A 12,964-nucleotide genomic window follows, 5' to 3' on the forward strand; every position below is an offset into this window, starting at 1 on the left:
AGTACTGCTCTCTAGGTATAAGAACAAAAGAATCAAATGAGATCACAAAACATTGGCTGTTAGCTAATTAATGTTTTTTTCTAAACCCTTGGTTTAGTTTTTCATATACACCAAAGAGATTGTTAGAATATTTTTTCTACTAATTATCATATTTTCTTCTTTTAGATATTTAACAGAGAAATTATGTTTCCTTCCTCATATAAAAAGAAAATTGGCATTGTTAATTATACTACTCTGTTTCTTCCTTCTATTTTTATACTTGATGAGGGATGTCTTCCTGTATATGTGATGCACTTATTGGTTAATGACTAATGCTGCTTTGTTATATGGAAGGGCAGAATATATCTAGGCTGGAAGACAAAGAGAAAGAAAGTAGGCAAAGTCAAAGAGACAACATGTAGCTGTCAAAGGAGACGGAAACCCAAAAGCTTACCTCATAAGCCATAGCCTTGAGGCAATATACAGATGAATAAAAATGGACTAATTTAAGATATAATAGCTAGCTCGTTATATGCCATTCACTAAGCACTGTTGTAATTAATATAGTTTCCATGTTATTATTTGGGTCTGGGTGGCTGGGAACTGAATGAGCAGTCTCTGTGTACAAATGGCACCAACATGGGCCAACAACATCCATACAAAACCTAAGAGAGCATGAGAAAGCGTTCTAGATTTAATAAAACAGTTAAGTATGACTTCTTTGTAGCCACATTTTTTTCAGATAGGCTCCTATAAGAGAAGGCTTCCTGATTCAGCATTAGCAGCAAAACATGCACATCGTCTTTGAGAGACAGCATCCTAGTTCATACTGGTGCACTTACAGAGCACTTAAATGGGGTTTGTGAGAAGTATGGTACAAATTGATTAATGGCAACATACATCCACTAAATCTCTGGAACTTGGTCAATGAGCATGGCTTGCAGAGGTGGTGAATATGTCTCTACCATGTTGGACTGGGTGGATCAAACAGGCAGGGCCCAGGAGTTGGTTCTAGCCATGCATGGTTAGCATAGAAAAAAGTGCTCCTGGTCAGAAAATGATTACATATATGTAATAAAGACAGATTCAGACAAAAGTAAACCTCAGAGTGGTTCACAGTTTGTTTAAAATATATACATAGGCTTGAGAGAAAGAGGAAAAATAATATAAAGAGTTATTTTAAAATGTAAATAGAGTTAAAAATAAAACAAAATTTTTAATGAGACTACATAGTGTAAAGAAGTAAAGATACTAAATATTAAAAGGTAATAGAAAAAAGCCACATAAAGATGGAAAATACACAGAAATATACACAAAAATACAAATGAAATATCACTACAGTTTTGTGTTAAGAATTTGTTGGATTTAAAAAAAAAGAATTTGTTGGATTTAATATTCTCTTTGACTGATGAATCGATTTCCTCTCTTGCATCTTCAGTGCCTCAAACTCTCTCTTTCTCCTCTTACATTCTGTTGGTTATGCTTACAGCTGTAGTTCTTGTTCATTTACCCAGATTTTCCATTTACAAATTTCCCTTGTTTTGTGTTTTCTTTGTGTCTATTTCAATTTTCAAATCCTGAATTGTTTCCCTCACTTGCTTAATTGTTTTTTTGGTATTTCTTTAATGGATTTATTGATTCCTTTACATTTTCTGTTCATCTTTTCTACCATTTTTAAGGAATTTTTTTCTCTTTAAAGGCCTCTACCATCTTTGTGATATTATATTTAAGGCCATTTTATTCTTCTTTATCTGGATTGGGTTGTTAAGGTCTGGCTGTTGTATAATCATTAATTTCTGGCATTGCCATACTGCTCTTTATGTTTTTGAATGTATTCTTACACAGATGTCTACCAATGTCTTACTCCAATCACCAAAGTTAAAATTTATGGATGTTTTCGTTGCCAGTGCAGCAGGGGATGGTGAGGAGAATGGAAAGGATGCTGTTGCTTGGTGGTGGATGGGTGCAGTATGTGGGGGTATGGCACCGGGGAGGCTAGGTCTAAGAGAGCAGGGCATTCCAGCTGGTAGTTCAGATGATCACCACTTCATGTATAGGCAGGCATGGAAGAGTGGGAATGTGTGGGCTCTCTTCATGTTTTATCTAAAAATGTTCATACATCTAAAACATTGCTTCATCCATGCAATGGTTCAAAAGTGTAGAACCTTAAGGGAAATATTTTGCACCTACCAGAAGAAAATGAACTCTTTTATTATTTATTCATATGCTTTTTCTATTTGCTTGACATGATGTGACATCTTTTCTTGGAAGAGTGGGATTTTCAGTGATAAAGCACAGTGTATCGTTGTGTGCTCTATATACATATATTAGCATGATGAGTTTATGCAGGCTTTCTTATGTGGAATATTTAGTGGTTAAGGGGATGGGTCCTTAGGAGTGCTTATACTATAGAAATACTGCTATTCAGCAAAACAAAGCAGCAGAAGAAACAATATGCAATGATTAATTTTTTCCAGACATGCAATTTGGGAGAAATATGGTGTTACAAGAGTGAAAATTATATTGAACTATGATTAAATTACTATTTTTCTGTGTTCTTTTTTAAAACTTCCTTTGAGATAAATTAATTGTGTAATGATTATTTATTTATTCATTATAATGATGATTTTAGTCTATTTTCTTGCCATGAATATGGGTCAATATTTTCTATGTAACCATACATCTATTTATGACAGCCAATTCTTATATCATGACCTAAATAATGTAAATTGATACTCTGTTGATTTCCTCTAGTTCTTTCCATTTCTCTTAATGTCTTAAAAGATGTTCCTTGAGCTTTATAAATGTATATATGAGTATTATCCTTTTCAGAACTCTTGGCTTCCATGCCATAGTGAGAACCACCTATTTGTATTTTGATCTGTCTAGATTCTCCGTTGTAACTACCACCCATTTATAAAGACTTTTTCCTCCATGAACAAGGTTGATGACAACAATAGCTAATTGACATAAAGACAGATGTTTAGAAGTCATTTGGCATACATTGAACAGCTACTTAACAAAAGAATAGAAGTTAACTTCTGGCTGGTATTTATGACAGTTCCACACATGTTTAATTTTTATATATTCTCTCTTGGTTCACAGTACAAAGCTCAGGCTCCCTTATTAATTTCATGTAATGGCATATAGAAACAAATGCAGTCTTCAGTCATAAATGTCTAACATACGACCAATGGACTCTCCTGTGATATTTTTGCACTTCTTGACCAACAGGATGAAACCAGTCCTAAACATACTCTTTTGTAGGGTATACTCTTGAGTGAGTACAATTTAAGTTATACTTTAAAGAAAAGTCATATTAGACACATGGAGTGGGGTGTCTTGCTTAGCTCAAAGTCATGAAGCACATATATAATATATTTCAGTCATGTACTGAATTCCCCTGAGTGCACATAGTTTGGACCATAAGGTTTTAACTTGAAATAAAAGAAAACATACTTTCAAGACACAGTCTTAACAGAGGAGAATGCTTCTGAAGTGCTTTATTCCTTGAGAAACCACAGTGCTGAAGGGAAGAAAAAAGCCCTGTTCACATGTGTCTCCCACATCATTGTAGTTGTCTTGTTTTTTGTGCCTTGCATATTTATATACACACGTCCTACAACCACTTTCCCCATAGACAAGATGATATCGGTGTTTTATACAATTTGTACACCCTTTCTCAACCCTCTGATTTACACACTGAGGAATGCTGAGGTGAAAAATGCCATGAGGAAGCTTTGGAGTAGAAAAGCTTCAGATGATATATAAAGAATAAATGTATTTGTATTAATAATAAAATCTTATCTTTCAGTTATATGATTAGAATAGCAAGGGCTTGAGAATTCTTCTAGAGAATGGGAAAATGGATGTATCCTGAAGTAAATATAAAGATATTATTTTGTTAAAGAAGACATAGGAGGGAGAAGTGAATATTTATCTCAGTCACATTTTTATAAATTTTGATGGCTAGTAGGTCTATGTTTAGAGAGAAAAAAACTTAGATTCAGAGCTTGTAATGTTTATCCTCTCAAATGACTTCCTTTAGTATAGATTTTTTTTCTAGCTCTAGTAATGTTTCCTCATGAATTTTCTGTTAATATCTTCTTCAATCAAAGAAATGTACTGTATTCAAAAATTTATAGATGTTTTCCTTCAAGGTGCAGTCATTGTGTATTATTTTTGAGTGTGTGTGTGAGAGCATGTGTTAGAATGTTCTTTCTTTTCATATACTCCTTATTCTTTTTTTTTCTTATTAGTCAAATTATGTTTATTTTATGAGAATGCAGAACTTAAGGCTTTCCAAAAGGCACTTGTGAGGCACAGAAGTAAAAGCAGCCATAGCTAAGGAGGACTCCTGCCTCAGCATACAGGGTCACGGAAGTCAGCTTTGTTAAACGGAGAACTTGAAGTTCACTTCTTAAGGAGTTTTAAAGTCTGGCATATTGGGCTGTAGGCACAGGGCCCATCCACTTCTCTCCCAGCAGGTAAGCTAGCAACTCCATGCGGTCAGAACCAAATAACATGTAGGTTTTACCATCTACGTGGGCAACAGTGGTGGGCAGACCAAAGGCCCCATAATTGCAGGCTGCATCAGTGGTCTCCTTGAGCTTGTTCTTCACCTGTGCTGTGGAGATTTTCTCCAGAAAGCATTGGGCTTGCTCTGTGGACATTCCTGCCTTCTCTGCAGCATCCAGGATGCTCTGGGACTCTGTGATGTCTTCATCTCGAGACCAAATACGCATCCACAGCTCTCTGGACACCTTCTCCAGCACCTCTGGTTGCTCCATGCTCACAGCGGTGAGGAAGCGCATGGCATTGAGACTTCCTTTCTTAAGAATCACACCGAAGAAGTCCTTGGGTATGTTGATGGGAACCTGGAAGTGTTGCCCCAGGAGAAGCATCTCTTTGTTCATGTATTGGCCTTTTCGGGGAACCGTAGCTGGTGGTTTGTTTCCGCTGTCGTTCATGATCCCAGCAATGAGAGCAGGACGCAGCTGCAGCTTGATGTTCCAGAGGTGTTGGTACCTGCATAGGACCTCAAAGCCCAGCCAGGAGTACGGGGACAGAACGTCGTAGAACAGTTCCAGAGTTCGCCGCGCCGGCCCCATACAACAGAGTAGGATGAAAGCTAACGTGAAGCTGCTGTCTGCAGAGTGACCCCAGTGCAAGCAGCAAGCCCCCAATTCCAGCCTGCGGACTGTAGGTCCTCCTTATTCTTTTTATGAAACTTTTTATTGGTTCTTGATGAATTTCATATTATGCATCCCAATATCTCTCATTTCCTTCCTTCCTACTACCCTCTGCCTTTTCAATCTCTCCTCAAAAACAAAGTTTAAAGTTATATATATATATATATATATATATATATATATATATATATATATATATATAAATTCTTGGTATGGAATGGAAGGTATGGTGTTGTCTCCTGAGTCACACAGTATACCCTTTAGTTAACACACCTTTACTTGTAAGTATTCACTGCATTGAGTCATTGATTTGGATCGAAGCCTCTGACTTTGGCTATGCTGTTGAGAGTTGGCTCTCACTGGGCCTCTTCTTGGATAGCCTGTTGTTGCCTTGCGTCCTAGTGATCATGTAGCTTTGGATCTGCAGATCTGCCCCCATGTTCTAGAAGTTCCTAGTTGAGATAGTTGTTAGGGTAGGTTACCTATTAGTCCTTGTTCCAGTCCTGCACAGTAGCTGGGTTGGTCATCTTGCCAGCTTCCCTTCATTGTCAGAATCCAGATGAGCTCTCCAGCTCTGCCCTGCCTAGCTAAGATCAAGGAGAAGAGATCAAGGAGCAGTACAATTTCTCCTGCTCTCACAGCTCCAGTCTGGCTAACCTGTACTCACATCACCAGAGCCAGCTCTACTGTTTTGCCCAGATGAGGTACAGGGCATACTCTCTGATTACTGTACTTCGTGAAGAACAGACACAGCTCTTCTGTTCTCATGCCTCTGAGGTTGACTCTCCTGCCTGTCATAGATGCCAAGTGATGAGGGGTGTTGTGGAATTTTCCTTTATACTCTGTAAAGATGTGTCATTGATGTTGGTCTGATAAAGAACTGGATGGCCAAGGCAGGGAGAGTTTAGGCATGACTTCCGGGGACAGAGAGGTCTTGAGGAAGAAGAATAGTGAAGTACCTTCCACTAAGCAGGATGTGCAGGACAAGATGGGTAAAGGCTATGAGCCTTGTGACTGAATTTAGATTAATAGAAATGGGTAAACTTAATTCCTAAAAACTAGTTAGAAACAAGCTGAAGCTATGGTCAAGGTTCAATTATTAATAAGTCTCTGTGCCATGATTTGAGGGCTGGTGGTACAATAAAGCCTGCTACAGAGGGAGAGGCCTATTCCCATTACACTTGCCACCCTGTGGCATACAAGGGAGGGTGGGGGCAGCTCTGCTCCACTCATACCTACATGCACAGCTCACCTGGGGCCCTGCCAGCAGGGCCAGTTCTAGTATTCTTTCCAGGTGAGGTGCCATGCTCACTCTTGCATGTGTTCCAGCTGGTGAGAGGCTGGGCTAGTTTTCCTATTCCTGTAGCCCAGGGGCCCAGATATCTCATGTCATAGAGTGAGCAGAGAAAGGACATGCAGGATAACAGGGGAAGAGATTGTTTTAATTCTCCTTCTCTTATTACCACAAAGGACAGCTCTATATTGCCTAGAAAAGCTTCAGAGCATGCTCTCTCTAACACTGGAACAATGCTAATTCTCCCATTCTTATGACCTCAGTGGCAAATTTGCATTCACCACAAGCAATGAGAGGTGAGAGAGGGGGTGAGGTGGGGCAACAGAGCAAGCACAAGCAAGCACATGCAAACTCACAATGAACAAGCAAAACTGGCCAAAACAAACCGTCAGTGGACCAAAAGCACAATAACTATTGGAGCACACTCCTAAGCAATCACAATACACCAGCAGTGACTGCTAGTTTCAAAAGGGCCAAACCCGTCTCTCTGAATGTGGCCAACAGCGGGGGCTGACTGAGAAGCAAAGGACAATGGCGCTGGGCTCTGATTGTTCTTCATGGACGGGCTCTGTGGGAGCCTTCTCAGCTTGGTCGATCACCTTCCTGGACCTGGGGGGAGTTGGGAGGACCTTGGTCTTAGCATAGAGTAGGGAACCCTGATGGCTCCTTGGCCTTGAGAGGGAGGGAGGGGAGGTATGGGTGGAGGGGAGGGGAGGGAAGGGGGAGGAGGAGGGGAGGAGATGGAAATTTTTAAATATAAAAAAATAAACCATGAGAAAAAAAAAAAGGGCCAACCAGAAATGCTTCTGCCACTGCTTAATTTCCCTAACCCCATAAAAGTCCCAGACCCTTTTATAATAAAGAGCTTATGGATTAGAATCTCTCAAAATCTATGTAGTTGCCTATATGTCTTCTTACCCCCTTCCCCCTGGGAAATGGGAATTGTACAGCAGGCAGCAGCAACAAGACCACAAAAAACTACAAGGGGCAGGCCTTCTCTCCATTGCTCCCTCCACCATATAGAAAACAAAAGATAAGGTCAGATCTCCCATGTGCATTTGTGTTGCTGGATTACCTGTGCCTATGTTAATGGGGTCAGTTCTACTATGCTGCCCACGCTAGGTGCAACAGTCCTCTTTTCTGAGTGCTATAGCCAGTGAGGAGTAGGATCAGCTCTCCCACCCTCATGATCCTGGAACCAACTTTTCCACCCTGCTGTAGGTGTCAAGTGATGAGGTACTAGGAACAAGGAGGATATCTCTCCTTCCCACACACCAGAGCATGACAGACCAAGGGACTAGCTCTTCGACTCTTGCACACTTAGAGCCAGGTTATATGTATTCCACCATCAAGAACAGTTTTGCTCTTATCCCCGGGAGAGGTACAGGGTTGTGCTCTCCTCCAAAGTGGTGTTCCTGGTGAAGGGTAGTGCCAATTTTACACAGCACTATCCTCACTGCATTCAGTGGTTTCAGGAGCCATGAACATCAGTGTAGGTTCAGGCAGAGCCAAGGAACAAGACATAGCCCCAATGGCAGCTCAGGATTGTATGAGGCCCTGGCCCTGGGTAGCAGCACATGTTACTCAGGTTGGAATGGGCCAACAGCAGCATAGTCCTCAGGCTTCAAGAAAACCACAGGTGGAGGCCTGGATCCTGAAAAACAGTTTGGTTCTTTGTGGCAACATGGACCACAAATAACAACAGGGACTCAGGCTGCTGTAGAACCATGAACAAGATATGGTCCTTGCCAACAGCCCAAACTGGATGTCGTTGTGTCTTCTTGGACTTGCTGGATAGCTCAGATCAGCATAATCAAAGAAATTGCATCATCCCCAAACACCAGTATGTCCCCAGGTCCACTCAATCTTAGATGGTAATAGGAACCATAGACAGCACAGACCCTTGCTGTGGTAGGACAACAGACTCATATATGGTCTACTTCTACAGTTCGGGATTGGATGACACCATGACCCTAGGTTACATTACAGGCCACACATTTCTGTATGGTTCCCTGTGGCAGCTAGACCCTGTAAGACTGACATGGTCTTAGATTTCAGCCTAGAATGCAGTCCTCAACATGAACCTCATTGCCAACAGGAGTCATGGATATCAACTCATACTCAACTACAGCAGAGCCGCAGACATGGCCCCTGGCAGCAATCTGGATCAGAAGTTATTATTGTTCTAGGTGGCAGCTTAGGAATCCTGGAATTGAATGGCCCCTCTGGAGGCTCATGCCTTGGATATCAACTTAGTTATAGGTAGTGGCCCAGACTCTGCTATCACCACGAGCCTTGGTGGAAAAGGGGCAACAGATATCAATACAGAACCCCCATGAGCCAAGTAATGACCATTGGAAGAAGCCCAAATCAAGACATCTGACCCTGAGTGGCAAGTAGGACCTGTACCTTAGTTTATTTTTCTTTTCCCTCCATCTTTCAGATCTGCCTCTCTCCTCAGCACGTGAAGCATTCTGCCCCCACCCCCTCTCACTCCCATTTGCCACTCACTCACCATAAAGGTGCCCAGACTTCCTGGTGTGATAGGCACTGGGCAAACTCCTGGGTAAAATTCTTTCTGTCCCAAGTCTAGATATCTGTGCAGTGCTGTGCTTATCCTCCAGAGTCTGCCAGGTTTGGAAATGCCATATTGCTCTAAGATAAAATTCTTCCTTCCTTGATTCTTATTCTTTTTTTGTTTTGTTTTGTTTTGTTTGTTTTGGTTTTGTTTTTCGAGACAGGGTTTCTCTGCAGCTTTAGAGCCTGTCCTGGAGCTAGCTCTTGTAGACCAGTCTGGTCTCGAACTCACAGAGATCCGCATTCCTCTGCCTCCCGAGTGCTGGGATTAAAGGTGTGCGCCACCACTGCCCGGCTTGATTCTTATTCTTAACAACTAACCAGATAATACATCTGCTTATCTGTCTGTCTGTCTGTCTGTCTGTCTGTCTCCCTCTACCTCTCCCTCTTTCTCTGTCTCCCTTCCTTTCTCTCTCTCTTCCTCTCTCTCTCTCTTTCTCTCTCTCTCTCTATAAATATATATATATATGCACATACATACATAATTCTAATTACTTTATATTTTGACTCTGCACCCATTTTCTTATTTCCAATTTAGATTTTTAAGGAGATAGATAGTGATAACTCGTTGTGATTTTATTTGAAATTGTCAGATGGTTATCAATGTGTATTTTAATGTTCTTTGCTGTCCGAGAGTTTATCACATTTTGTGAATTTCTACTTTTCTATTTACATAGTTTAAAAGTAGTGATTGTGAGTTTTTTCTCTTGTAGTTTTAATTTTAGCATTCTTAATGTTACAGTTTTTGTCTTTTATTTAATTCATATGTACATATATGTATGTATGCACTATGGGTGGATGGATGAATATATGTATGAATGTATGTGGAATTAATTTTTAAGTTTTAAAAACCACAAAGCTACTTATTCTATATTCAATTACCTTACTAGAAACTATCCATATATTCTTTGAATAACCTGTTGAGTTTGAAACTAATAGACAAAAGAAACTCTCCATAAAAAGTCAAAAAACTACTTGAGCTAAAATGAGTATTTTCATTATCTTGTTTATTTGTTATTGTGATAGGAATGACATATTCACATCCCTGCAGAGTTTTGAATATCTGATACGGTATCAATTGGCTCGAATTTATAGAAGGTATAAGTATATAGCCCTCATATGTGTTCATGTTGTTCAACCAAGGATTTGTAATCTCCAGCTTCTGCCACCACTGTTTCACTTTCTGACTACATCATTTAGATGTCAGCAGCTTAAACTGTGGTAGAGGAACCCATATGAAATTGGAAGTAATTGTAAAGTTTGCTAGAAATATTAGAACCATTCAAACATCTCTGAATGTACAGCAACCAAAATTTAACTAAAAATTATATTGATAAATTGGAGATATTGTTGACAGTGCTTGTTTAAGTTATACTGTGATTTATCACTGCTGTCTTGGTTAAAGCCATCAAACATTACCTGAAAAACCTTAGCCTAGAATTGAGTTCATAGTATATTATTTGAATAGAAATATAATGGTTCGTTTGCAGAAAACAGATGTGTTTTCTTATCATTAAAGAAGCCAATTAAAATAGTTTTGGATCATTAGTATATTTACCTTAACATTTTCTTGCAGAGGTACCAAGTTGAGATTCATAAAAGATTATTAAATGCTGCAATAGGGAATCCCCAATTTTCAACACAGGACAACAAGGAGAACCACTAGCTCAATCGGAAATATACCATGAGCAATCACAGGAAGATACTAATCACTGTTGCCTTCACACAGTTTAATTTGGAGGACAAGGGCACTCTCACTAAGCTGGTGGAAGATACTGGGACCACTTACAATGAAAAATACAATGACAACTGCCACCACTGGGAAAGTAACATCCTGCCTCCTAAATCTGTGACTCTTATTGCCAGGCTAGAAAAGGAAAGTCCAAAGAACTCGCCACTAAACTAGGTTATGTGTACAATGCTCAATCTTCTTTACATAAATATAAATTACAAAATTAAAAATAAATGGATATTGGATTGGTTTTACAAAAGAATTTTCAACAATTTCTGAAATGGTCATAAAACTATTTCTTTCATTTTGTCAGAAGTATTCTTTTTAGCATTGATGGCTATAAATTCAGTTTCCCTCAACTATGAAAATAGATGAAGATATTATATTTTGTACAAAACATTTTTTCCAAAATTTAATATTTTTGAAAGATAAAAAGTATATTTTACCCCATGTAAATTTTCTTCTCTTGATAAATTGTAAAATTGTAAGTTTACTAAAGGAATGTTTTAAGAACTAAAACATTTTAAGAATAAATTCATAAATAACTATTGAGCATTTGATTTATATACCTATTTTATATATTTAATACAAGTAATGATGGACAAAAATTTCTTATACAATGGGTTCCATGAAAAGGAAAGTTTAATAAAACCCTGAGTTTGATAATGTTAGGTTTTCCATATCTTTCTTTTCTTAAGATAATTATAACAGGATTCATATATGTTGTTAAAATCAATGTATTTTAAGGTTTTATAATATTTCATTATACAAATATATCACATTTTCTTTGCCCAGACATCTGGCAATGAACATAACATTTCCTCCCTTATTTTGTTATTGTGGGTAATATTTTACAGCACTAAGACCCTCATGAGGTTGTGAATTTGATTTCTAGAACTTTGCATAAAAATCTGGGGTATACTTATTGGATCAAGTGGTGGTCTTTGTAACACTCATATGGGCTTTTAAATTCTTCATGGTATACATCCACAAGCAGGAAGGAAGAGCCTTACTTTTTACAAATCTTTGCCAGTATTCGTTATCTATTGCTGAAACACCATCCTTTCAGCTGACATTAGGCATCTCATAATGGCTTTGAACTGTAGTCTTCATGAGAGGAGTTGTCATGGAGCACATTTTTTTTTAGATTTTGCACAATGATTTATCTTCTTTGGAACAACATACATTCAAATTTTAGTTTATTTAATTTTTATTTTTACAAATTGACATCTAAATAAGAAGTTTGAATATATTTACCATATAAAATTTATATTTTGAACATTGTAATATGTCTAATTCAGCATTCAAACGTTCTTCTTCTCAAACACTTATCTTTCTTTAAGCTGGTGATATTACAAATCTTTTCATATAACATTTTAAAATGTTTAGTATATATTATATGGAGACAGAATAGTACAGTTCTCTATATTTGAAATATTATCAATCAGACCTAGTCTCACAAAATAGATCCATGCCTATGTACCCAGAAACTTTTCTTCTAACAGAAAGAAACAAACAGAACTCAAGATAGGTGAATGATGAGATCATTTGATCAACAAAAGCACTGTCTGGATGAAGAGGTTATCAAATAGATAAAACAATAACTAATCTATAGAATTTGTCCAATTTTATATATTAAACATATTAGTTTCTATTTCTATTTCCAGTTACTGGTGAGGGGATGATCACACACATGAATATGTATAAATTAATACACACAAACACACTCTAAAAGATCTTTTTATAAAGAAAGAAGGATATATTGACAGAGACAAGATTGACAGAGGAGTAGTGGGTTACCACATGATTTGAGTGTACAAGACTGGAGCTTGGAATCTGATCATACAGATGAAGATGGAGTGCAGATAAACTCAATATACTTAGCTCATTAGAGTGGATATTTTCTAGAAGACAGGAAATATAGTCAGTTGGAACTTGGCATAAAGGAGAGGCAGTGTGTGTGTGTGTGTGTGTGTGTGTGTGTGTGTGTGTATTTGTGTGTTGTGTAAATTAAGCAACATGAGTTAGGCTCTTCCCATTTGGGGCACTCATTTCTGCTTATCTCAGTGCAACTCAAATTTAGGATTTATTTCTTTCTTCGTTGTGTAAATAAGATTTCCATACTCAGATCATCTAAAGTATTCAATTCTATTCTTTTTCTAGTCTATTTTAAATTGCATGATTGTTGGT

At 38.2% G+C, this 12,964-nt stretch overlaps 1 protein-coding gene across 1 annotated transcript; it reads right to left on the reverse strand.

The window, feature by feature from the left end:
- Window positions 1–4,231: 4,231 nt before the first annotated feature.
- On the reverse strand, window positions 4,232–5,158 carry LOC119819479 (glutathione S-transferase kappa 1-like). The gene has a single exon (XM_038337706.1). The coding sequence runs from the start codon at window positions 5,088–5,090 to the stop codon at window positions 4,410–4,412; it is 681 nt and encodes a 226-aa protein (XP_038193634.1). The 5' UTR covers window positions 5,091–5,158; the 3' UTR covers window positions 4,232–4,409.
- Window positions 5,159–12,964: the final 7,806 nt, after the last annotated feature.

This window comes from Arvicola amphibius, chromosome 7, assembly GCF_903992535.2.
Source record: "Arvicola amphibius chromosome 7, mArvAmp1.2, whole genome shotgun sequence".
Classification (NCBI taxonomy): Eukaryota; Metazoa; Chordata; class Mammalia; order Rodentia; family Cricetidae; genus Arvicola; species Arvicola amphibius.

Excerpts from the sequence above, each read along its gene's own strand:
- LOC119819479 (XM_038337706.1), bottom strand. The coding sequence starts at position 5,090 with ATGGGGCCGGCGCGGCGAACTCTGGAACTGTTCTACGACGTTCTGTCC.